At 45.6% G+C, this 27,180-nt stretch overlaps 1 protein-coding gene across 1 annotated transcript in view; it reads right to left on the bottom strand.

The window, feature by feature from the left end:
- The window catches only part of KIAA2012 (KIAA2012 ortholog), a 109,772-nt gene that overhangs the window by 61,269 nt on the left and 21,323 nt on the right, over positions 1–27,180 (bottom strand). The window contains exons 4-11 of the mRNA XM_090044766.1: positions 24,858–25,016; positions 18,823–19,019; positions 16,559–16,784; positions 15,642–15,769; positions 13,502–13,652; positions 7,284–7,529; positions 5,082–5,273; positions 3,787–3,915 (exon numbers count right to left, since the gene is read on the bottom strand). Of these exons, the coding sequence (XP_089900892.1) occupies positions 3,787–3,915; positions 5,082–5,273; positions 7,284–7,529; positions 13,502–13,652; positions 15,642–15,769; positions 16,559–16,784; positions 18,823–19,019; positions 24,858–25,016 (1,428 nt within the window). The remainder of the gene's footprint in view (positions 1–3,786; positions 3,916–5,081; positions 5,274–7,283; positions 7,530–13,501; positions 13,653–15,641; positions 15,770–16,558; positions 16,785–18,822; positions 19,020–24,857; positions 25,017–27,180) is intronic.

Genomic DNA, 27,180 nt, shown 5'->3' with positions numbered 1-27,180 from the left:
TCACATGTAGCCTGTGAGTGGTTTAAGTGCAGGGGGCTGGTCAGTGCAGTTGTCAGAGCCACTGTGTTGGTGCAGCTCTGGAGCCCATGAAATAAATGCCGCTGCCACTCAAACTATACCCTTTTGCCTGCCACTGAATTTGGGGTCTTTGGTCGCTGTTGGTGACTACAATTGGCAGTAAGGGAAAAGGGAGGGCAAGTGGCAGTAGCGTTCACCCCTGGGATTCTGGAGGCACAACAACAGCACACAGCACCGTACCTAGACTCCTGGTGGTACTGGGTGAACTTTTAGTGTTAAGCCCCCCTTTGCCATAGATAATGATAATAATAATTCTTATTTTCAACATTTTAGGCTCCTTTCCAGCTGGGCCCCGGGTGGCCACCTGGTTCGCCCATATCTATGTCTGGCCCCAACAGCACAGTAGCTCCAGCAGCCATACCAATAAGCTGCCCCACTCTAGCCTGCGAGAAGACCCATGGTCTACATCTAATGTGCAGAGTCAAATGAGTTGGACACCCCTCATCTAAACTCTGGAGGTTTTCTGGAGGTCTCATGTTTTTTTGGTTGCTTATAGGTATTGCATTTTTTTAGGAATTACTTCTCCAAAGTTACTTTCCTTAATTGTCCCCCACCCTGCTATGTACATGTAAGGTGATTGTTTTAAATTAAATGAAGCAATAAGCCACTGCAGTGTATCTGCAAACAAGCAGTGAGGATATTCTGCTTCTTCCTCTGTGCCTGACAATACACCTAGTATTTGGTCGTATATCCAGTGAAGTCCATAGCAGTCCTATCCTGAGGGACCATATCACTGTAGTTTCACATTTGCACACCCTCTTGTGGCTTATGGCTCTGATTTTAAAAAAATGAGCTTGAACCTTTAATTTTATAGGCTCTAGTAAAGCTAAGTTGGTTTGAGACAGGACCTCTGGCAAAGATTCAACAATAGCCTTATTTAGTATCTTCAAGCAACACCACATTCACTGGCTATAAAATGAAATTAGTAAACAAATGAATACAATGGGACCAAGCTTTTTGGCAAGTGCCACTAATTAGCCCTGTATCCTCCTCAAGTGCCATTCCAACCCCCTTCCCCTGTCCAGTCTGCTCCTCTGCTTTCTGCTCCACGTCCTGTGCTCCTTCTCTGATCTGCTGTTCTGCTTTCTGCTTCCTGCCCTATCTCCAACTGTGCTGCCTGTCCCCTACCTGATCTACCATGTGCCATGCACAGAGGATGCCTGGCCACCCCTGAACTAACAGGCTGGACACTCAATCATACACCATTCTTAAGCATGGTTTAAAGTCAGGATAGATGGGGCCTTGGGAAAGTAACTATCCTTGAAACAATTTTCAAATCTTTTTTTTCCTCTCTTTTTTAAGTAGTCTGGTTTATATAGTTCACATACATGTGATATGATTACACAATGCATTACGTCAACTATGTGCCTTTTAAAGGGGATACTCTCTAGTTCTAGCACACACTAGCATTTTAAGCTATCATTTATGAGGCTTTTTCTTCATAACAAAAGAGACCAAATGAATCTTGATCTAGGCTAAAACCCTTTCCTCTAATATAATCATAGAACTTCATTAACTTACCCTATGCCCAAAGGAATGCTTGCTGGTCTATAACATGATAGAACAGCACTCCAAGCTTCTTTCCCAGTTATGTGTTAGGCTTCTTCTACATAAGAGAAATGACTCTCTGGTGTGATACCCTCAGCATAACAAGGTATAGATAAGAACAGCATCTCATCCTTTGTTCTTTGCTATACCAGGCTTGCAAATTCAGGGCTGAACACTAAAGGCAAGTTGTGCACATCCTTCCTTCTACCACAAAGATTCTAGAATCAAACCTAAAACTGCAACTCTGACCTCAAAAGAGGTTAAGTAAAAATGGCAGCTTTGGAATCAGCAATTCTGGTTTCTATCCATATTCACAGCCACATTTGCTTTGTTAAGTGACGTATTTGTGCTGCCGCTTGAAGCCCTAAAGAGCTAATATAGCTAAGAGAGTATGACCTGCATTCCATTCCTTCTTGTATAGCAACTTGACTGTTTAACTGCAACCTGTTACACCTGTGCAGACGTACTGGTGACTAGAGCTAGATGCATGTAACTGAAGGCCTAACTTGCCCTTCAGGTTTCTATATTATTTATGATGATGTAAACCCAGCTTGACTTTCGGATGACAGTGAATTTGCAGGATGGGCAATCAAAGGAAGCATCCTTTTACTTAGAAGAGTGGTTCTCAACTTTTTTAGACTCGAGGCACCCCTTGGAAAATGCTAGCTCATAGCTTTTGTTTGTTTTTTGATTACAGAAAAGTAATAGACCAGTTCTTCTGTTGCAAGGAATTCAGAAAAAACACAACAGGGTGGAATGGTTAACACTATGAATTTCTATTTGAAATTTCTGGTTTTATCTTGTGAATTATGTTTACACACCTAACAGTGCTGACACTGCATGGCACCCTGTGGCACCCTTGAAAAGGTTTTAAGGGACCCCAGGTTGCTGCAGCATCAGGGTTGAGAATCACTGACTTAGAAATATGCAGCTGGCTTTTGCTGTATTGTGGACTTGACTGCAATACTGTTAGGGAAAAAAAATCATTTCTTCCAGTAAATGAAGTAGATGACACAATGAAAGCACACTGATGCATTAACAAGCAAGTACCAAGGGGAAGAGGAGAAAGAAACAGGAAGTTCAGCACCACCTTTGATGTTGCCTTCATTTAAGATAACTAAAAATGACTTTGGCACTCTGTAAGCTAAGAGCATCCTGCCAAGTCCCCAACTGCCTGTGGCTCCTGGGGAGAATAGCTGAAGCACAGCAGAAGAAGGTGTCCTATGGCAGGGAGATTTTCAGTATATGGACCCTCTACGCCAAAGAAGGGAGCACAAATAAGTCAGCAGTGAATCAGGCCACTGAGGTAAGAAGCTGTAGTACTTTCATTGTGAGAAATAAGAGATAATGTCTTAACTGGGCAAGGTATGGAGCCCTTCCCCTAGGACAGGATCTGGGTTTTAAGATAAAGATTAAGCAGGGGACCAAAGGCTAATGTATGGTATTTACTGGTCAAATGACTTGGGTCCTTTCTTTACTGATATGGGCCAGCTGCTTCTGTAGTAACCTTCAATTTAACACCCCCTCAACTCTCCCTTCAACAGATTGTATCACTTTTTTTTCATTAAATACTTCTTTGTTGCTGTACATTTTGCAGTGGTTGTTGGTTTGGCAATACCATCTTTGGACATTTTCTTTTCCTTCCTTTTTTTCTTTTCTGTGAGATGGCCCTTTCCCAAAACAAGCCATTCTCCTTTTCCACAAGCTAGCATGCCAGGCAGTTTTTCAAGATTGCATAACATGTCTGTCAGAAGATGATTCACTTCGGCTGTCTGAAGCACATAGCACAAATACCTGAGCAGATTATAAATTAGCTGCCTCCTCCTTTTGAGACTCACTGTAAAGGACAGAAATATATTGTTTACATTGGGCAAATTCCAAAGCAGCTTTGAAAACCTTTAAAAAATGCATTTGCACCACACAGTACCCCCCACTCATAATACACATTTCATGATCTCTTCTATTGTACAGCACAAGTAAACTTGCTGTGCAAATATTAGCTATCCTGTCTGAATGAAGAAAAATGATACTGTGTCAATAAGAAGAGAGAGGCAGTGATCTGGGTCTATTTTTTTTATTTGGGTTGTCTGAACCTTTGAAAGTTATAGATGCAATTCCTCTGTCTTAGAAAGAAAACTACATCAGATAATGTATTCTTACCTTCACCTGGACTGAAGTTCAACTGGTTAGGAACATCAGCATTTTGGACAGATTCCAAGAGAGACAGACAAATGATTTCTCCATCCGGACCCATTATGAGGCTGTCTAGTGAAGTGCCATTATGACACTCTGGAAAGCATAAAAATGAGCAACATTACTGACACACTAATTCACCTTGAAATCCACTGAAATAGAGACAATAAGAGTTATGATATTTCTATGAAAATATATGTACAAAGCTACCGAAAACTGTGACCACATTGTCATAGTATGATTCAGGGTAGGCTGATGGTAATGAATCATATTCCATTATAGGGGATGGGACAGAGCATAAAATTAGATCTAGATTTTGAAAGTTATCCCCACAGTTCATATGTGTTATTTCAGGATTTTGGTTGTGCTCTACATAAAGACAGTCCTCAGCTGTGAAATTCAGATTGATGTCAGGAGTTGGGTTCTGAACTCCATTCCCACAAAGCCTGGGGGTGATCTGATCAAGGGTTATTATTACACAGTATTCATATTTTCTGGACATGACTATTTATACTGAAGTGAAAAATAATCTTCAAATAAAAATCGCTAAGAGTATTTTCCTTTTCCCCTTGCTGCTCTATTCTATACTCTGTAAATGGAATTGTACTTTGGTGACAACCCATTATCTTTACTCTTTCTGATATAGTGGTAACTTTAGAACCTTCTGCTAGTTGGTCATTGCTTTTGGATGCTATCATTAGCTGGCATATAGACAAAACAGTGGATTAGTAAAAGTACATGTTTAATTGGCATGGGATCAACTACCTCTGGTATACATGAGTATTTTTTCATTGGCTTCAACTGAATTGCTCTTTCTTACAATAGGTCTTTGGAGATTAGTGACTTCTCTCTGTGAATTATTAACTTCATATTTAGCCAGCATGCCTGTGAACAAGCAGATGGTCTATGCTGGCTTTTTGTCATGTATATTTGTTGCTGAGGGTAGCTAACTCCTTCCCACTGGATACATCATCTATATGATTTGTTGTCTCTTCCTTTTTTGTGTCTTAATAATCCATGTTATCGTGCATGCTTTTCTAACGGCATTTTATAATGGAACCTTTCTTTTCTCAGAAACATGCCCATCAAATATTAAACAACTCCTGAAATGCACAGTGCTGCTGCTAAAAGCAGCATGTTTATTTCTGGCTTTAAAAAAGGAGAAAAGATCCATTGTGCCTCTCCAGCATGTGCCGTGTGAACAGAAGAACATATCTGCAGATTCCATGCATAGTACAAACATATACAGTTGTAACTGTTACCTCTCAGCTCTTCTGGTAGAGCACCGTGAGTGGTTCCCATGGGGAGAGCCTGAGAAGTGCTGTTTGTGAATATGCTGCTGCTAGAAGTTTTCAAATTCTCTCTGCCACTCTGGGTCACTGGAATCTTCTTCCTATGTATGCAGGACAGCAGACCTAATGTTGGGGCTGCATTTTGGATAACTGAATCATCATCTAGGAAGAAGCATGTAAAAAGTACAATAATAAAGGCCTGCATAAAATAAAATAATATATTCTGCAGAGAAACAGACACACACACACACACACACACACACACACACACACACACAAATAGAAGGGGTGGATCCAGATGAGCATGCATATGTGGTATGCGCCGCAGACCTGTCCGTGATGCCGCACACTGCATGCGTTGCACATGCAAGTGTTCCCCATGCTGCTAATTTGCAGTGCAGTGGTGGTGGTGGTGGTGGTGGGGGTCTGACACCAGGAGACCCCAGTGTCAAAAAAGCCTGGGCAGTGCATGTGGCAGCAGCATGCACTGCCTGAAACCAGAGCGTGGCTGGCCGGAGCCATGCTCCAGCTGCTGGCCAGGCTCCCTGCTGCTGGATTGCATGGCTGCAGCCCTCAGAGGCTCTCAGGACTCCAGGTAAGGTTGCTAGTGGGGATGTGCCCAAGCAGGGCAGATAAGTACAGAGCGGTCCAAGATTAAATCGTGACATTTCTTTTGCCTATACTGTCAAGTTATTCTTTCTAATCTTTATCTTCACTGTCAGGATTTATAAAATGCTACATATGCTGCAACATGTTGATTGAAACAGATAAGCATTTGTATCAATGTAAATAAAGCTTCATTAAATGTTTCTCAGCCCATTGGTGCTGAACCAGAGAGTCTGCTACAGAACTTAAGTGAAGGGTCCGATACTGGAGGGCACGTCTACTTGTGTGCTTCAATGTATATTAGCCTATTTTAATACACATTAAAGCTTCACAAAGAAGCGTGCTCTTTAGTTAATGTGCATTAACATAGGCTATAATGCACATTTTCTAGTACCTCACAACGGAGGTACTAGATTTAATGTCCACTACCTGAAGCGCATTAATGAACATGTAGACATGCTCAGAATTACAGTGATTATGACTAAAAAGGTCCCATATGGCATTATAATTGGGAAACCCTGTCTGAGAGATGTTTTCCTTTCTGCACCTAGCATAGGAAATAACTCTTGTATTTAAGATTCCACTGGACATCACTGCATAGTGTACAAATGTTGAGTTGTTGATGAAGAGCACTGTAAACTGTAGTATATATTTTTAGCCCAAATGGTTTTAATAATATTAAGATATAAAGTTCATAACTATGTTTTCTATTGCTACTTGATTATTTCCAGTTAGCATTTGGGTTTGATGAGTTCCAAAAAAAGGCCCCAAAAAACACAGCTGCTGCAGAAAGGCAGCACTGATTATTCATTAAGGAGCACTCTTTCCACTTAGGTTATGCGTACTCTGGACTCCCAGGAGTGGCTGCAGCTTAGGGTAGACATAGCCAAGCTCTCTCAGGTAACTGGGAGCAATTTAGCTGTAGCAGTACTAAGCTCAACCTGAGCCAATTTACCTATCCTCAGTGTCACAAATCATGTTGTATCATGATGCTAAAGGAATGATGCATTTTTGAAGGTGCCATCTTTCACATATATAAGGTATAGTTGATGAAGATCCCACTTTGCTCAATTTTCTTTCCCGGAGGAGTGAAACTGGTGGAGTTCCAGTTATATAAGTGCATTGTGTATACCCAAAAGTGCCCCTGAAGTTTCTGTAGGTACAGATATACTTTTGTCTCACTCCTAAATTGTGTAGCAGTACTATACACTGTTTAAAAGCTGTGATGTTTTCCATCTCACAGAGGCCAGGCTTCAGTCAAAGATTAAATGAATTCTGTTAGAAAAAATTTAAAATCTTTCAAAACTCTTGGGATCCTTGAGTGAAAAGTGTTGAAAAATGTTAGTGGTTGTGAATTAACAAAATTCCACTATAGCAGGTCTCTTACAGTGTCTTCCAATGCTATCAAACCAATGACAATCAGATAGGTTTATGATCATATTTTGTTTCCAGAAAGACCTTCAGTAGGCAAATAGCTAGGAATAGAATTAGGGTTATAGCAGAGATTATGTTAAGGCAGTTAAAGTATATGTAAAAACTATACGCGTTTGATTTGTATTAACTGACCTCTCTTACAGTGGCCTTCCTTTCCAGCATTAACCCTGCTTATTCCTGCCTTTCTCCCTTCCAGGATGAATTTCTGGTTGCTTATTGGAGGCTGGGAACAGCTACCTTGATGTGTCTGTGCTTTTCCTTCAATGATCACCTGGTCCCGCTCAGTTGCATCTTCTGTCCCAGAAACAAGGTTATTCAGTGAAGTGGCCAACAAAGTCTCGCAGCTAGCTTCTGATTTGGGTGTATAACAAGAAGCTCCTGAAATGAGAGCGGTAAATGAAATGGAGATATCAGTCAGTTTTTGCATGACTTTTTTTTTTACCAGTTTCTTTGAAAAAGTTTCCAAATGGCTTTATGTCTACCTGTTCCTCTTTTGTATTTTCAGACCAGGCGTGGCAAAGGCTGGACACACAACTGCCGTGAACAGCATTTTTAAACTCTTTTATTAATGTCAAGAAAGTGATAAACTGACAAAGGTAACCTGTTGCCTTAGCCAAGAGTCTGGTACAATCCCAGAAGGGGAGAAAGTACACTACTGGGATGGGTAAAAAAATAGGGGCATGCTGTATTGTGGAGACGAATAATTTCTTCCACTGCTGTCTGATCTACATTTGCCCATAAAGTAATGTAAGGTACCTACAGATGTGCTCCAACACTTTTTAATTAGAACACATTAGAGCAGACTCAATTAATCAGATCTGTTTCTCATTCTAATTAGAACGTTCCAGTATCGCTTCACCTTTCATATGTATTAAGCCCCTGTGCATTTCACAATGGCCATGGGGGTCCTTTATCTAAACCTTGTCAAATGAACTTTAGGTAAAGTGTCCTGTGGCCATTTTGAAATGTGTGCAGGGCCAGATTAACCCTTTAATGGGCCTTAGGCAAACAAACTTGTGGGCTCCATGCTGGCCGAGACCCCCCTTCCCACCATAGCGCTGCTGCCTGCAGGGAGCAGGGCTCAGAGCTGCTGCTAGGGGGTGGCCACCACCAGTGGTGGCATTAGGGTTGTTGGGCCCTTGGGCAAGAGAGTCATTTGGGACCCCTTAGAGGCTTCATTTTGATGACCTATAAGCAAGTAGGCCATTTTTAATTTCACTTTCACTTTACCTTATCTATGAAACGGCAATGAAAGTATCTTAATACAATATTGATGATACAAAGAAAGAGTTTTTTTAATATTGAGCTATATTCTAGATTCATTCTAGGTTCATAATTTCACCCCCTTTAAAGTGTGGGGCCCTGGGCGGTCACATGGTTTGCCCTCCCCTAAGGCTGCTACTGTCACGATGGCAGCAAGGCCAGCAGAGGGAAGGGAAGGGAAGTGAAGGGAAGGAGATAGAGCCATTTGCACCACTGCAGGAGGGAAGGACCAGGCCCCTCACATCCCACAGCTCAGGACCCTAGGCATGTGCCTAGTTTGCCTACACATTAATCCAGCCCTAAATACACGGGAGCTTAATACACGTGATGGTGATCTGTTTTAATTCGAGTGGCTATCTAGGAACTGCTCTAATTAAAACAACCCTGTCCCCCCACAAGCCTTGAGCACATGTATAGACAGGCATAGAGTCTATCTGCATGATATGAATGTTTTAATTTAATTTAACTTCTAGACTCTCTACATAAATTATTTTCACATCCCTCAGGTATCTCCAACTAGCGCACAGTAAAAGAGTATCTCACTTAAACTAAGATTCTAGGCCAAGGTTGGGCAATTATTTGGGCTGGAGAGCCACTTAGGGAGTTTTGGTAAACTGTCATGGGCTAGGTCAGCAGTCCTTCTCCCCACAACAGCTCACCAAAACTCTCTAAGTGCTCTGCCCTGTGCTTAGCCGGGTGGATGGGATGGAGCTATGGGCGGGTGGGGAGTGGCATCCTGAGTAAGGTGGGTGGCCGGAATTGAGATTATGGGGCTGTGACAGCATGAGGTTGGGACTCGGGGCAGAGCTGTGATCCACTCCCCACATGCCCACTCACAGTGATGCGAGGGGAACAGATCGTGGCTCTGACCCAGGTCCTGGCCCTGCGATCCTGATCCCAGCCCAGGCCCCAGCTCCACTCCCACCCCCGCCCACCCATTCAAGCTGGTCCCTGCCCGGCCATGGCCCTGTCCATCCACCCAGCTGAACGCACCTTGCCCGTGGGGGTCCTAGGCCCTGCTCGCCTGCTCCATCCAGTGTCCCTGGTGGTGGGTGCAGAGCAGACGGGCCAGAGGGCCCAGACAGTAGGGCTGGGGCTGGTAGTGGCAACAGAGACTGCCAGCAGTAGCTGGAAAGAGCTACCACTGAGGGGCACATTAGGAAGTGAGTCTGGTTACTGTGCCACCCCAGACCTGCTGTGTGCTTGGGGGTGGCAGGAACGGCTGCACGCACCATGGCCCAGGCTGTCCCCCACACCTGGGCTGGGGTGGGACTGAGGGACCCACCATGGGCATCCTGCTAAAATCCTTTAGCAGGTTAGATTTGGCCTACAGGCCATATTTTGCCCTGGCTAGAATCTAGGTTTACGGGACTGACATTTATCCTCAGATACTGGTATGTAACTCCAAGAAACTTAATTGGGATTAATGGGCATGTATACAATGCCCCAGGAGAGGGGGAAGGGAGGGAGTGTTTTAATTAGTGCAGCTCCAAGAGCCACTTTAATAAAAAGTGCCCAGAGTGTCTTATGTATCAGCATCCCTGTGCTGAAAAATGGTGGTGGGTGTGCTTTAACTAAAGCTCATCAAATGTGCCCCTGCCACCATTTTTCAGCATGGGGACGCTGAACATGAGATGCTGCAGTCTAATTATTAGTGTTGATTGCACTTCAGCAGACTTGATTAATCAATAACTCAATTAAGCCTTGCTGCTTGTGTATAGGTGCCCTATACATTTGCAAAATTTGGCCTTAAATAGCTAATAATAATACTTATTTTTTAATGAGAAAAAATAACGTACCTCTGCTGTCCTGAAATGCAGTTTAGTTTTTGTCTCCTAGGTTTTCCAATTTGCACAGGAAAATTATTTGACTGCAGTAGCAATGATATTTTTATATGCACTACTACAATGATTTTTTTAACCATGATTCATATGAGGGTGTTAAAATCAATAGACAGATAGAAAGCAGTTACTGCTTTTTGCAGTGCTGAGTCAGTCTGAGCAGACCTCCTGGTGACAGAAGAAACCTTGTGAAAGGCACAAGAAAGGAGGATGACCAAAATACTATGGATTGTGTTACACAGGTCAGATTGGGACTAGGTTCTGAAATCTATTAAAGCAAACTCATGGAAAAGAAGAATTGAAAAGGAGGTAGAAAAAGGGTGAAGTGTGGTACCAGGAAGGGAAGTTGAGAGCTAATATAAATGGAGTGGTAGAAATATATGGAAATATCATCCTTCTGCTTAAGTTTTGCAGAGTCTTTAGATTTTGCCAAGGTTTGACATCTATGCCTCAAGAGTCACTGTGGTGAAAGATGAGCAGTGCTGAAAGCTGCTGCCTTTTCAAATTCTTGATAAATGGAAACGTTTCTGAACGTTCTTCCTTCCCGTTTAAAATGTATTTAAACATTGAAATGGATTCAGACAAATCTTTTAACATATTTCTATTATTCTCTGACTTTTAAAATACTTTCCATATGGGATAATAATTTCCAAAGCCTGTTTCATACTAACCACTTGAAATTCAGGTTAAGGGACTAGCTGTTACTGTTGAAGTCAGTGGGACCAGAGGAAGTAAGAACTGCAGGAGTTGCTGATGTTAACCAGGATACTTGTGCTATCTACATCTACAGACCATATCTTATTTAGTTAGTCTGTAATATAAATGTGCATATATACCCTGACTTCTAACCAGCATGCTGCCAGCTGACAGTATTTTCGGATGCTGTGATAAGTCGTGCTGAAGATTGTTGTGGATCACAGTGACAAAGGATGGTCACATGCTCATGTTTTTCTAAGGGGCAGAGGAGAAATTCTGGGAACACTTTCATCCCACATTTCCCATTTCTCTCCCCAACATTGTGATAATCCTCTTTTCAGACAAACATGGTGACTATTTCTGTATCTCACTGTATGCATCTGCCATTGGGCCTTATTCCATACATCTGCCAGAGAGCCTAGGTATTTATATTGGGTATTTCTTTCTCTGTTGCCTCTATACCGTTGAATCATAGAAAGTTAGGGTTGGAAGGGACCTAAGGAAGTCATCTAGTCCAACCCCCTGCTCAAAGCAGGACCAGCCCCAACTAGATCATCCAGCCAAAGCTTTGTCTAGCCAGGTTTTGAAAACTGTCTAGGATGGAGCTTCCACCACCTGTCTGGGTAACCTATTCCAGTGTTTTACTAGCTTCCTAGTGAGAAAATTCTTTCTAATATCTAACCTAAACTTCCCTTACTGCAAATTGAGACCATCGCTCTTTGTTCTGTCATCTGCCACCGCTGAGAATACCTTGACACCATCCTCTTTCGAACCCTCCTTCAGGTAGTTGAAGACTGCTATTAAGTCTCTTCTTGGTCTCCTCTTCTTTTGACTAAATAAGCCCAGTTCTCACCAAGTCTTTTCTTGTAAGTCATGTCCCCCAACCCCCTCACCATTTTTGTTGCCCTCCACTGGGCTCGCTCCAATTTGTCCACATTCTTTTTGTAGTGGGGGGCCCAAAATTGAACACAGTACTCTAGATATGGCCTCACCAGTGCTGAATAGAGGGGAATAATCACTTCCTTTGACCTACTGGCAACATACCTACCAGTGCAGCCCAGTACGCCATTAGTCTTCTTGGCAACAGGGGCACACTGCTGGCTCATATTCAGCTTATTGTCCACTGTAACCCCCAGATCCTTTTTTGCAGAGGTGCTGTCCAGCCAGTCAGCTCCCAGCCTGTACTTGTGCATGGGATTGTTCTATCCTAAGTGCAGGACTTTGCACTTGTCCTTGTTGTGCCTCATGAGATTTCTTTTGGACCAATCCTCCAATTTGTCTAGGTCACTCTGAATCCTAGCCCTACCCTCCAGCGTATATACTGTTCCCCCCAGCTTGGTGTCATCTGCAAACTTGCTGAGGGTGCACTCTATGCCATGTTCCAGGTCGTTGATGAAGACATTGAACAAAACCAGCCCCAGGACCAACCCTGGGGGCTCTTCACTTGGTACCGGCTACCAACTAGACATTGAGCCATTGATTACTACTCTTGGAGCTCGATGTTCCAACCAGTTTTCTATCCACCTTACAGTCCATTCATTCAGCCCATACTTCCTTAGTTTGCTTCTGAAAGTGCTGTGGGAGACTGTATCAAAAGCTAAAAACAAGGTATACCACATCCACCAATCTCCCACATCCACATCTAGTCAGTCACCTCATCATAGAAGGCAATTATGTCGGTCAGTCATGACTTGCCCTTGGTGAATCCATGCTGACTCTACCTAATGAACTTTTTCTCCTCCAAGTATTTAGAACTGAATTCCTTGAGGATCTGTTCCATTATTTTTCCAGGAACTGAGGTGAGGCTGACTGGTCTGTAGTTCCCTGGATCCTCTTTTTTTCCCTTTCTTATATATGTACACTATATTTGCCCTTTTACAATCATTTGGGACCTCTCCTCACCTTAACATTCATTTTGAAAATGAAGCTTTGTATTGTTTTCTGGGTGCCCTCAAACATGCTTTATTTACATTTACTAAGTTAGCCACTCTAACAGGCTGAGCAGGAATGAACCTTGTAGAACTGGCAAAATATTGTAAAGTCTGCTTTTGTGAGATGCCCAGCCTTGTTTTCCCATATCAAAGTGGCTGGCTAATTCATATGACTTTGGGTAAGCAGTTTGAATACTGGGGTGTTTATCTGATCCAAATCTGTTGACATTTAGAATCATAGAAAATTAGGGTTGGAAGGGACCGCAGGAAGTCATCTAGTCCAACCCAAGTAGATCACTCTAGTCAGGACTTTGTCAAGCTGGAACTTAAAACCTCCAAGGATGCAAAGTACTACTTCTCTTTGTTAGGTACTACTAGACATTCTGGCTAGCTCTGATGTTGTACTGAAATACAGGGCTCTGACTCATCACTGGGGCATGAACGTTGTGGAATCCAAAAGGAACCTGTCCCAAATTCCTTCAGTGAGAATACAAGAATCCAGGAATGGAAAATTCCTTTTCTCTGCAATCCTCATTTAGTTCTTGTATAGTTCTTAGTTATTGTACAAGTACCTTGAATTACACAGATCAAAGTATCTTCCAGCTACAGCTAATAATACCTCTTTGTTTCTTTGTTTTGCTCTTGGAGTGGTTTTGCAACTGAACAAGCAAAGGAAGGATTAAAAGTTCTTCTGGAGGTTTTCCATGGGTCCTCTGGGTTCTGGGTGTTTCTTCTGAAATTGAAGGTAACTTCAGCATCTCTGACACAAGCTGTAAAATATAAATCTAAGATAAAAAATAATGGAAAATACTTGGGTACTTCCATTTTTATTCCATTCCAGAAGACTACCTTCAGGTGGCTTGGTGGTACAGTAATGTATTATAATCTCCAAATCCAAATCGAATCAAGGGACCAATTAAAAGGTCTGAATCGAGTCGAAGCTCTCCGAATCAATTCAGAAAAGATTTGGACAGCTTCAGTGATTTGGGCAGTCCCCGCCCACTGCAGCAGGGAGCTGGACCCAGACTCTATGCTGATAAGTAGGTGGCAGGGGAAAGGGGGGCTGGAGGAGCAGGGAGGTGACCATGGAGGGACCCCTGCCAGGCCCCATCCCCTGCCTGCTCCCCCAGCCCCACCAAGTGCCTCTTGACCCCCACCTGCTCTCCCAGGCCCACCATGGCTCCCCCCTCCCCCAGCTGTTGTTTAAAAAAAAAGCCCCTACTCACTGAGTGCTGCCCAGCTGCCCCCGCCCACTGCCACAGATCCCTGCTGCCCCCCCACTGCCCCATGATGCATGGGGGGTTCTGCCACAAACCTCTCAACTCACCCCCCGCTCCCCTAGCCCCCCCCCCCCATGGCTGCCCCACTTGCCCCAGCTCTGGCCTTTTAAGAAAACAAAACAAAACAAAAAAAACTTCTGGACTCACTGGCTGCTGCAGTGGCCTCAGGGCTTCTAGGGGCTTATGCAGAGCCCCTGAAGCAATGCAGGGAAGTGGAGGGCAGCAAGGATCGTTCCCTGCTGGGAGGAGCCAGTGAGTTTGGGTTTTGTTTTGTTTTTTAAAGGGCTGAAGCTGGGGCAGGCTGGGCAGCTGGGTGAGCATGCAGGGGGGTCATGGCAGAGCCCTCCATGTAGTGTAGGGCAACAGGGGACAGTGGCGATTGCACCCTCCCCCCCCCGGGCAGCACCGGGTGAGTGTGGGCTTTCTTTTCCCCAAAGAGCCCGAAAATGGGGCAGGCAGGGCACCCATTGAGAGCGATGAGGGATGGGGCTTGTGTGATTTGGAGAGTCGACTGATTTGGCAGCAGACAAATCTCTGAATCAGATTCGGCCAAATCGATTCGGAACAGTGATTCAAATCACCGAATCGAATCACTGTCCCCCGAATCACCTGAATCCAAAACGAATACTAGCCGCTTCGCACAGGCCTACCATCCAAACCCAGCAGGATGTAGTTTTAGATCATTCCTTAGGACTGGGAACCTTCTCCATCCCCATAGTTCCTACCCTTGACCTCCAGGTGTTCTGAGAACAGCAGTACTCTGGCTGGGAGATGTTCACTCTTCAGCTCCCCAGTTGCAACTGGCTGGCCCTGCTCCCTGGGCCTGATCCTATACCCAGGGTTCCCAGCCCTCCACTAATCAGGTGGCCTCTGGACTATCATTTGACTTCCTGATTGGACCTGCTCCCACCTGCAGGCTCCTCTACAGCCTGCTTCAGCCCTTAAAGTGGCAAGCACCCAAAGGTGATCCACTACAGCCACCCACCAGGCAATATTTCCTGTTGTGGAGAAGCCTAGTGTTTTGATAGCAAGGGTTTTTCTGGCCAGGATTGAGGCAGTAAAGAGAAAGTCAAAACATCTCTTGCTTTATGTTAAGCCTGGCTCTAAATGGTGGTGTAAGTTTGTTATTTTTACAAATCATGCTTTAGTGGTACATTCTGTTTTCCACTGAAGTCAAGACCAGAAGCAGAAACTGTTTTTACTGTATCTCTTCACATACAATGTAAACTTCAATTTCCAGCAGCTGTTTTTTTAAAAGGTGGCTGCATCTCCACTAGACACTTACTGCACAGCAGCTCATTACTACTGTGTAGTGGCATCGTGTGACACGAACCGTGACAGCGCAGTCAGCATTACTAGGAAGCTGTGATGCATTAATTTCTATGTATCAATCACTGACTAAATTCATATTATGACCCAAGAAGTGAGACCACTTTATATACTATCTCAGCAACTGCTGTATTTTTCTAAAAAACTGACCTTTTTATGCTCTTCCCTGGCTGTATCTTGTCCTGAGTCCATGGCATGTGGGAGAGGAGGAAAAATGCTAGTTTGAAGAAGGGATTCTTGTTCTTGGCCATCCTGATTCTTCAGATGTCCTCCTTTTACTATGAAAAATGAGAGACAATAGAAAAAGAATATGAAATAACACATATATTAGTAGCATCTGATAAGGAACAGCACTTACTCTGTCACTGAATCTGCAATGGGGGAGAAAGGGATTATATTCAATGACTGAAGCACCCATGTTTCATAGGAGAAAAAATATTTCCTCATGCATTTTGTAAGTGCTGCATTGCTTTATGGTTTTCTTTCCAATTAAATTAAAATGTGGCTTAAGTGATAATTTTTTGTTCCATTTGTCCAGAGGTGACCATGTTAACCATGGTCATCAGTGTAACATTAGCTTATAGCAGCTCCAGCACTCAGGCCAGATCCAGCTGCTGCTACCACTACCCTGCTGCCAAATTTCTAAGCCCCATGGCCAGATGACATAGCCCTGTGCACTGGATCAGACCAGATCTGGGCAGTGGGCCTGACCCAGCAAATGTAGGGCTGGGGTGGCAGCCCTGATCTGGCACATGCAGGGCCAGGGCTGGGGCCTGATCCAGCGTGTATAGGGCCAAGACTGGTGCTGGGGTGGCAGGCCTGATCTAGCCTGCAGAGTTGGGGCCCCATCTGGCAGGGCTGGGGCCATGCACAGGACTGCAGCCATGCTGGATCGGGCCTATGGACTCACCCTGTCCCACTCATCTGACCCACAGCCCAGAAAGGTTGGGCAATAGTGATTCATACAATAAACTTCCTAGGTACCCTGTCATTGCTGAAGCATTTAAGAAACTCAGTAAAATCATTCCTATGACTTGTCAGCATTTAAAGTTAATGTCAATTCTTACCATTGTAGGACTTCTTTCTTCTAGGGAAATAGCCTCCATAGAAAGTCATGTGGGATTTCTCACTTAGAAGCTGAGAAGAATCAATAGCAGCTTTCCTAGAAGAGTTATCTGCAGTGTGGTTTATCTTTATACTGTCCCCATGACGGCATGTATGGTTTGCCTTTTCCCTGTGCCACTGGCCCTCCACTGTGGAGATGCTACTTTGCTGACCTTCTGCCCCTGTGCTCTAGGAGACAGCAAATTAAAACATTTATGGCAGAACGGGACTGAGAACTTATTTTCCCCATCCTGTTGCTCATGTCAACAAAATGGTGGGAAATTAATGGAAAAATTAATGATTTTGTCCAAAAAAACCTAAAAGCAGGATTATTTGTTTGTTTTGGGGTATTTGTTTTTGACAAAACTTTCACTTTGACTGAAAACTGGAATTTTGTCTAAACTGTTTTTCAGCAAGAAGTTTTTCAACCATCTGTTCTTCACAGGTGCATACTTATGAAGAGCTTTTTCAATCTATCTTCTAAAATGAAACACCGAAGTCCAGATTCGTAAAGGCAAGTAGGAAACTAACTCTTACTTTGAAATCAAGGCATGTAGGGCACCCTTGTGGATTTGGTCCTCAGTCCTGCTCTTTGTACTTATATTTCAATGTAGTATCTAAATGCTTAAATATATGCTCTTTTCTTTTCTTCTTTTTTTCATTTATATTTTATTTTTTCCTGTAGTCCAAGGACCTGCCCTTGCTCCCATTGGCCGCATCCAGACTAGTGTGGCCATGAGGTATGTGGTGCTGCAAACATGTTTGCGGCACCACACCGCACATCTAGATTTGTGCTCCAAGGGCGCCCTGCCGATGTGTGTGCTGCTCTGCTTTTTGTCCCCCCAGGTTTTTTTCACCCCGGATATCCTGTGGGGAAAAAATCGCAGAGCAACACACGCAGAGGCAGCATGCGTGCTGCTCAAAGGTGGAGCTGGGCTGCCCAGAGCCAGGCTGTGGCTGCTGGCCAGGCTCCGTGTGGCAGAATCACCATTGCTGCAGCCCCAGGAGGCCCCCAGGACCCCAGATAAGGCTGCTGGGGCCAGCCCAGTGTTGACTCCAGCCTCCCATACCAAGCAGGGGTAACTTGCCACATGCCAAAGTTCATGTAGCATGGGTGTTTCCTGGGGGCAAGTAGCTGCGTTGGAAAGGTGCCACTGCTACTTGTCCCTGGGAAATCAAATGTCCACACTCATCTGGACATGACTGTTGAGATCAGTGGTAAAACTTTCACTGATCTTGGTGATGCAAAATGAAACCTTAAAGAGACTGAGACCCTTTAACATGCACAACTCTTTTGGCTACTTCTCTTCAATTGTGTCTTTGTATCTGCATTTTTACATAGTTTTCATGATACTCAACAATTTTTATGTAACATAAATGGGTATACTTTTTATTATTATTAATTTTATTCCACAAAACTATCTTACGCTTGTTCATAAATTTTAAGAAAAAGACATATTGCCAAAAGGGTCATGCCTTCACTTGCATTCTTGCATCAGTTCAGTACAATACACATTTTGTTCTGTTTTGTAGAGGCTTGTATAGCAGGCTTATCGCAATAGAGCCTGAGCATCTTCCAAAAGTATGTTAAGCAATATAAATTGTAAGGCTGGAAGGGACCTCAGAAGATCACTGGGTCCAGCCCCCTGCACCAAGCAGAAAAGTCAGCTGGGGCCAGGTGACCCAGACAAGGTGACCTCCTAGTCTCCTCTTGAAGATTTCCAGGGTAGGCGATTGCACTACCTCTGGAGGCAGCTTATTCCACAGTCTGAACACCCTAGTTGCAAAGTAGTTTTTCTTAATGTTGAGCCTGAAATGATCTTCCTGGAGTTTGTTACCATTACTCCTAGTTTTCCCCAAGTGTGCTCTGGGGAACAGCTGTTCACTGAACCCTTGATGTATGCCTCTGATGTAGCAGTAAGCTGCTACCAAGTCCCCTCTCAGCCTTCTTTTTTCTAGGCTGAAGAGTCCCAGATCCCTCAGCCTTTCTTTGTATGGCTTGCATAGACTGGTTTAAAAATGGCAGAACTCAGTCTAAGATGCCCCCACCCCCACTCCCCACCACAAGGGCAAATGTGTATTCTGTTCAGTACCAATTTAAACTACACCACTTACAGAAAACTGTGCAACTCAGATTGGTTCTGCCTCATGCTTGTTCAATGTCTGTACCTGCTGGGGGAAAACTGTTCTGAAGATAAAGTGAAATGTGGCAATAAAGAGTTGGTACCTGTGGGACCCATGTGCATGCTGCATGCTGGCTCCAGGTGGTGTCCTTTGCAGGCTGAGGTCTCAGTTTCACACCTAGCTTTCTTACTGAAACCTGAATGGGTGCTTGAGCTCTCCTCCTGCCATGTATTTCTACTTCATAGTCTTCTGCCAGCTTTCTTCCCTTCTCAGGATCCTTTTGAAACAGGTAATTCGACCCTACAAAACAGGCTAGTGTGTCAGAACTGGAGCATTCTGTTAAATGACTTTCACTTCGGGGGGGTTCTACCTTATTTAGTGCCAAATTGTGACGATGAACCACTAAGCCATGTTGGGAGCTGTTCCACCCCAGCAGAAGTATGTTTTTTTTGACAGGCTCCCATGCTCTCACTGAATGGTCTCATGACATTTGAATAACACAGACCGAACCATCCTTTGGGAGCAGACTGATGTGGAGGAGAGCAGTGGAGGATTAAGATTTCTCAAGGCCTTGGGCAAACAGAAAATAGGAGGCCCTCCCCCCGTGCCCCATTATAAACGTGAATGTGTCAAGCCATTCCTCCCCTGCAGCTGGGCCCCATGTCCTGGGAGCTGGACTCCAGCTGGGGAAGGGTCCCCTTCACCTACTGGTGCTGCCACTGTGAAGGCCTAGGTGGGCCTCCATGCCCTGCCGGGGGTGCTGAATGGACCAGTTGGGCTGGGAGTGGAGTGGCACATGCCTTTCTCTCCTCCCTGCTCTCCACTGTCCTCCTCCCCACCACAGTTGGAGCAGAGCCAAGTGTGGTGAGGTGGACATAGCCTGCTGGCCATGGGCTTGGGGCTCTCTGCTCTGCTGCCTTTGCCCTGGTAGCCCCATGCTAGCCATGCTCTCCCTGCCTGCCTGGCAGGAGGGGGCACAACTCACTACCCCCAAGGCTGCTGGGTGGGCAGGGAGCATGCAGCCAGCATGGGGCTCCTGAAGGAAAGGAAACAGAGTGGAGAGCCCCAACCCACAGTGGGCAGCTCACATTCACTAAACATACAAATATGGGCGGAGAGACACATCGTCTCCCCATGCCTCCCTTGGCAGGTGTGCGCAGCAGTAGGGAGCCACCTTCCCCCCCACATATCCCCTGGATAAGCTGCCTGTGGCTCCGTCCCACTCCCTGCCCCAGCCTCAGGACTCATGCACTGCCCTGGTTGGGCAGTGTCCCCAGCCCCTGCCTCACTCCCTCCCTCATTGTGGGGGCCTCAATCTGTGCCCCCATGCCCCTTCTGCCCCATCAACTTCCCTGTAGGGAGCTGCTTTCCATGCTGCCTGGTTGTTTTCCTGACCACATACAAGTGTGCACATATATGTGGTGCCCCCTGCATTTCACTCCCGGCAGTGCCAAGCAGGACCCTTTGCAGGCTATAATGCTGCCTGCCTGCAAGGGGAAACCTGTCATTTTCTGAGGGAACCCAGGCATTGGGGGGGCCCCTGATTGGCAGAGACCCATGGGCCCATACATTAATCTGCTTCTGGAGGAGAGTGAGGCCTTGACCACCTGCATGCTGGGATAGTGATTGTGAAAGGTCTTTGTGCACTGCACAGAAAGGGGAAAACTGCCTTGTATGCTCTTTATGTGTCTGGGCCTGTGCCTGTGATTCAAAATTACCATATGTACTAGCATACTATAAGCAACTTTTCCCAAAAATCAGCCCTCCAAAATTGGGGTTTCTTTCTCAAGGGGAGAAGCTGATTTTCTTTGCCAGAACTTCACTATACGGAGGCACAGAAGGACAGACACTGTGCAACCAGATGGCTGCTGGCTTCTCTGTCCATTCCCAGAAGCAGAATGGGGTACAGTCAAGTGTTAACCCTTTCATAGCCACTCTCAAATTGCCACCAGTTTTTGGCAAATTTTATTCCATAACAAAGGTATGGGGAATATCTAGTACTAAGGTGGCAATTAAGCCCCAGTAGTCCTAGAATAGTCTTGACAGAATAGCAATCACTGTCAGGGCAAAGGAGAGACAGCTATGGATTGCTTCAGTATGTTAAAAGAGTATTCAGAAGGTCAATAATGGGATATAGAACTTTTTTTCTCTAAACCACTGATCTGAATCCAGACTGGGAAGTAATGTGTAAAAAGTCCCTATCATATGAGGGCTTTTGTGTGAAATGGCTTGTTAGGACATTTATTCAAAACTACCGAGCATGCCTGACAACAAATATTGACCTTGCTGATATGAATACAGAGGCCAATAACAATAAGGAAACAAGCATGAACCATGACTGCTAAACCAAGCAGCACTCACAAGTACAGCCCAGCCTAGACCGACGAGTGGAACATATACACAGGTAAGCAACAGGGGCCAGGGCAATGCTGTGATTAGGGGGCCAGTGCACACATCCACATGAGGCCTCAAATGCCTCTACACAAACGCTCGTAGTATGGGAAACAAGCAAGAGGAACTTACCGTCCTGCTAGCTGACACCAACCCAGACATAGTGGGGCTTACTGAAACATGGTGGGACCCAACGCATGACTGGGCGGTGACTATCAAGGGCTATAGGTTGTACAGGAGGGACAGGACAGGGAGGAAAGGTGGGGGTGTGACGCTCTACATTAGGGAGGCAGTCGAGGGGAAAGAGACTTAACGATGGGGGTCTACTACAGACCACCCAACCAAGGGGAAGAGCTAGACCAGGAATTCTTAAGTCAGTTCATGGAGTAGTTAGGTCAGAGGACGTGGTCATTATGGGTGACCTGAACTTTCCAGACATCTGCTGGGAAGAGCAGTCAGCCAGGTCTGACCACTCACATAGGTTCCTAGCCCAAATGCAGGACTTCCATCTAACCCAGGAGGTGCACAGCCCCACCAAGGGAGATGCCTTGTGGCCAGCACCAGGTCCAACGGGCGACGACCTGGTGAGGGGGCTGCGGGTGCTCGACCACCTGGGTGACTGATCATCGCCTGCTGGAATTCACCATCCAGCACAAGCTGGCAAAGGCCTGCAGCAAGGCAGCAGCCCTAGATTTCAGGAGGGCAGACTTCAATGAGCTAAGGAGAATAGTCAGGGAAGCACTGAGGTCCCGGAGGGGAGGGGAGCCAGGTGTCCAAGAAGAGTGGTCGTTCCTTAAGGAGACGATCCTCCAAGCCCAAAGGGAGGTAATCCCAACACAGATCAAAGGGGGCAGGAGGGTGCAAAAGCCCTCATGGCTCACCAAAAGCATCTGGGAATGTCTTCTAGCTAAAAGGGAGGTGTACACCCAATGGCAGGGAGGGGCCATCACCAGGGAGGACTATACTGCGGTTGCTCAGGGCAGTCAGGGAGGCCAAGGCGGAGGTGGAACTGGGACTAGCTTCCCGGATCAAGGACAACAAGAAGTCCTTTTTCAAATACATAGGGGACAAAAAGAAGGTTCCAGGTAACGTGGGGCCCCTGCAAGACATACTAGGAAATTTGGTCGTCACACCAGATGGCAAAGCTAATCTATTTAATGACTTCTTTACCTCCATTTTCCTGAGCAGGGACCAGATCAGCCCCCACACCAGGCCCCCCTCAGGCCCCAGGGGAGGTGCACCTACGTCATGGGTCAGGGAGGATCTAGTCAGGGAACTTCTGGAGGGACTGGATGTATTCAAATCAGCGGGTCTGGACGATCTCCACCTCATAGTGCTGAGGGAATTAGCTGACCTCATTGCGGGACCCCTGGGACGGCTGTACGAGCACTCGTGCTCTGGTGTGGTGCCAGAGGACTGGAAGAGGGCCAATGTGGTTCCCATCTTCAAAAAAGGGAGGAAGGAGAACCCAGGGAACTATAGGCCAATTAGTTTTACCTTGATCCTGGGTAAGCTTTTTAAGAGAATTATTCTGGCACGTGTCCCCGAGGGGCCAGCAGCTGAGATTATGCTGAGGGGCAACCAACATGGGTTCATTAGAGGTAGGTCCTGTCAGACTAACCTGGTGGCCTTCTATGACTAGGTCACCAAATCCTTAGATGCAGGGTTAGCAGTGGACCTAGTCTTTCTGGACTTTCGGAAGGCTTTCGACACTTTCTCTCACCCTATTCTCATTAAAAAACTGGGGGACTGTGGTATCGACACCTACAGTCAAATGGGTCACCAACTGGCTGGAGGGCCGCTCCCAGAGAGTGGTGGTGGATGGGTCATTTTCAACCTGGAGGGATGTGGGCAGTGGGGTCCCCCAGGGCTCGGTCCTTGGGCCTGCACTGTTCAACATCTTCATCAGTGACTTGGACGAGGGGGTAAAAAGCACCCTGTTCAAATTTGCTGACGACACTAAGATGTGGGGGGGATGTGGGCACACTAGATGGGAGGAATAGGCTGCAATCAGACCTAGACAGGTTCAGGGGTGGGCGGATGAGAACAGGATGGGTTTCAACACTGACTAGTACAAGGTGATGCACCTTGGGAGGAACAACCGGCACCATACCTGCAGGCTGGGGAACTCCCTTCTCATCAGTGCAGAGGCAGAAAAGGATCTTGGAGCTATTATTGATGACAAAATGAACATGGGCCGGCAGTGTGGGGATGCAGTCAGGAAGGCCAACCGCACCTTGTCATGCATCCACAGATGCATCTCAAGCAGGTCCAAGGAGGTGATCCTCCCCCTCTATGCAGCACTGGTCAGGCCGCAGTTGGAGTACTGCATCCAGTTCTGGGCACTGCACTTCAAGAGGGAGGTGGACAACATGGAGAGGGTCCAGAGGAGGGCCACTTGCATGATCGGGGGCAGCAGGGCAGGCCTTTTGAGGAGAGGCTACGGGACCTGATCCTGTTCAGCCTCCACAAGAGAAGGCTGAGGGGGGGATCTAGTGGCCTGTTACAAACTAGGCAGAGGGGACCAGCAAGTATTGGGGGAGTCCCTGTTCCCTTGGGCTCTACTAGGAGTGACTAGGAATAACAGTCACAAGCTGGCAGAAGGTAGATTTAGGCTAGATATCAGGAGGCGCTACTTTGCTGTCAGGGCAGCTAGGATCTGGAACCAACTTCCAAGAGAAGTGGTGGTGGCTCCTACCCTGGGGGTCTTTAAGGCAAGGCTTGACAATCACCTTGCTGGGGTCGTTTGATCCCAGTACTTTTTCCTGCCATGGCAGGCAGTTGGACTTGATGATCTGCTCAGGTTCCTTCCGACCCTACCAACCATGAAACTATGAAGAATGCCCTACTCTCTCATTCCTACATCTGGCTCCTCATGGGCAGGGTTGAGCCATGTTTTTGCAGTTGCTTGTGCTGTAGCTGCTCATGCTTTGGATAAAGGCAGCTCCCTTCTCTTGAGACTCCCAGTCCATGCCTCTCTCAAGAAGCACTAACTTTAATTAAAAAAGTGAACATTTTAAAGAAGAGCTTCACATTTTCTGGGCTATATCCAGTTGTGGCTCCACAATTAAAATTGACCATTGAACAAAAATCAGTTCAGGGGCTGACAGAACAAGGGTACTGACCCTGACATATTACAGTCTTTACTAATTTCAGTGAGACTTCAAGGTATTTAGTACCTATTTGGATCAGGCTTTAAATGAGTTTTGGAACCATTAGGGCAGGATTCAGAAACGGGTCACCAGAACCACAGAATATCATGGAAGCAATGTTACATATGTCACAGTAATAACATGGTGCTTCTTCCTTCTTTTTATGTAGTGAAATAAACATTAGAGACATGGGTTCTTGTAGTTGCAAAAGTGTTATGACTGTCTTGGCACAAAAAAGAAGACTAAAGAAGTGAACTTTCAATGTATAGTCCCTTAATTGTAAGCAAAGGGTGTGCATTTAAGTCCTTCTTTCTCACTTCTGGTAGTACTGCTTAATCATTCCTTTATTTTATCTATGGATCTCACTGAAGGATTCAGCAGGTTTTGGTTCTAATCTCAAACTTCCCATTATTAATCTTTGAAGTATATTTTTTCTATGAAAGTTCCTAGAAAAGAAGTCTATCTCAAAGATGATCATTTTAAGAAAAACATATTTCTTAAAAAAAGACTTAAATATTTACCTGATCTGCCTGGAGGCATACATTGGTGCATAGAACCTAATATCTTACACAAAGTAGTTAAAAAAATAAATTACCTTCTACTATATCTGGATGGGTATTTTGGTCCAGTTCTGCCCAGAAAGATGGAAACACAGGCAGCAGGTGATATTCTTCAGGTATAGCTGACAAGTTCTGCCGTCTTTTTCGGCAATCTGGGAAATTCTCCTGAAGAAACAAAGGGTCCCTGATGTAGCCTGAAATGTAAAAATTACAGAGAAAAGATATCACCTGGCAGAGGACAAGAAATTATTTTAACTATAGTGGGTAGAACTAATTAAAAAAATTTGAATGTAAGTTTTGTTTAATAGATTTTGAAAATGAGTTTTTCATCAATTTTTTTCACAAAAGGTGTTGGGTTTTTAATGTTTCTATTTCAGTTTGACTTGTTTTCTCTTTTTTCCTCTCCTGCTTTTCCTTTTCTCTTCTGCTTGTGAGAAAGGGGAAGAGGACAATAGAAGGGAGAGAAATCCTAATGAAGCAAAAACTGAAAAAAGTAAATTTTTCCATGTATTGTAAAATAGAATTTCATAGTTTTCATAGACATTAGGGCTGGAAGGGACCTCAGAAGATCATCGAGTCCAGCCCCCCGCCCAAAGGGCAGGAAGTCAGCTGGGGTCATAGGATCCCAGCAAGATAAGCATCCAATTTACTCTTGAAGGTGTTCAGTGTAGGTGCTTGAACCACCTCCGGCGGCAGGCTGTTCCAGACCTTGGGGGCTTGGACAGTAAAGAAATTCTTCCTTATGTCCAGCCTGAAACGGTCTTGCAGGAGTTTGTGACCGTTCGACCTCGTCATCCCTTGGGGCGCTCTGGTGAACAAACGTTCCCCCAGATCCTGGTGGTCACCCCTGATAAACTTATAGGTGGCCATCAGATCACCCCTGAGCCTGCGCTTTTCCAGGCTAAAGAGCCCCATGGCTCTCAGCCTGTCATCGTAAGGTCTGCTTTCCTGACCTCTGATCATGTGCGTGGGTCTTCTCTGCACTCTCTCAAGCTTCTCCACATCCTTTTTGAATTGTGGAGCCCAAAACTGGTCACAGTACTCCAGCTGCAGCCTCACCAAGGCCGAGTACAAGGGGAGAATGACGTCCTGGGATTTGCTTGAGAAGCATCTATGGATGCAAGCCAGCGTTTTGGTCACTTTACTAGCCGCAGCATCACATTGCAGGCTCACGATCATCTTGTGGTCAATGATGACCCCCAAGTCTCTTTCTTCTGTAGCGCTAGCCAGCGTAGCACTGCCGAGCCTATAAGGATGCTGCAGGTTTTTCCTCCCAAGGTGGAGAACCTTGTATTTTTTGGTATTAAACACCATCAGGTTTTCATCTTCCCATTTGCTGAGCCTGTCCAGGTCAGCCTGGATCACCCTGGTCTTCAGTACTCCAGCCTGTCTTATGCTTTGCCCCATAGTTTGGTGTCATCGGCAAACTTGGCCAGTCAGCTTCTGACTCCAATATCCACATCATTAATGAAGATGTTGAACAATATGGGCCCAAGGACAGAGCCTTGGGGGACCCCACTGGACACAGGACACCATGATGAGTGACTGCCATTAATTACTACCCTCTGGGTCTGACCACGGAGCCAATTTCCCAGCCAGCGGATTGTGATGGACCCAAGGCCACAATTGGCCAGTTTTGCCAAGAGGTGATCATGGGATACCAGATCGAAGGCTTTTTTGATGTCAAGATATATGACATCAATCTCTTCTCCCTTGTCCAGGTTATAGGTCACCTGGTCGTAAAAGAAAATGAGATTGGTCAAGCACGACCTACCCGCAACCAACCTGTGCTGATTATCCCTTAGGATGTTGGCATTGGCCTCTTTAATAAACTTTTTTTAAGATCTTCCCCAGGATAGAAGTCAGGCTGATGGGCCTATAGTTTGCCGGATCCACGTTCCTCCCTTTCTTGAAGATAGGCACCACATTGGCCTTCTTCCAGTCTCCTGGCACTACACCAGAGCACCAGAAGTTCTCAAAGAGCCGTGCCAGGGGCTGGGCTATGATGCTCGCCAGCTCCTTGAGTACCTTGGGGTGTAGATTGTCAGGGCTGGCTGACTTGAAGGTATCCAGCCTCTCAAGTTGTTCCTTCACAAGATCAGCATTGATGGAGAGCAGGGGATCTCCCTCACCCAGACCTCCCTGTCCCATAGTAGGCATGGGCGTCCCATGGGACTGATGAAAGACCGAAGCAAAGTACCCATTTAATAGGTTGGCTTTTTCCTGGGCATCAGTTGTCAGTTGCCCCATCTGGTTCAGCAGGGGTCTAATGTTGCCCTTGCTTTTCCTCCAGCTCCCCACGTATCTCCCCACTTTTTATTGTCCTTGATGCTCAAAGCTAGTTAGAGTTCAGTTGCA

The sequence above is a fragment of the Crocodylus siamensis genome, chromosome 4, assembly GCF_052110815.1.
Source record: "Crocodylus siamensis isolate JL-2025a chromosome 4, ASM5211081v1, whole genome shotgun sequence".
Lineage (NCBI taxonomy): Eukaryota > Metazoa > Chordata > Crocodylia > Crocodylidae > Crocodylus > Crocodylus siamensis.
This window is presented reverse-complemented; position numbering and strand designations above follow the sequence as displayed.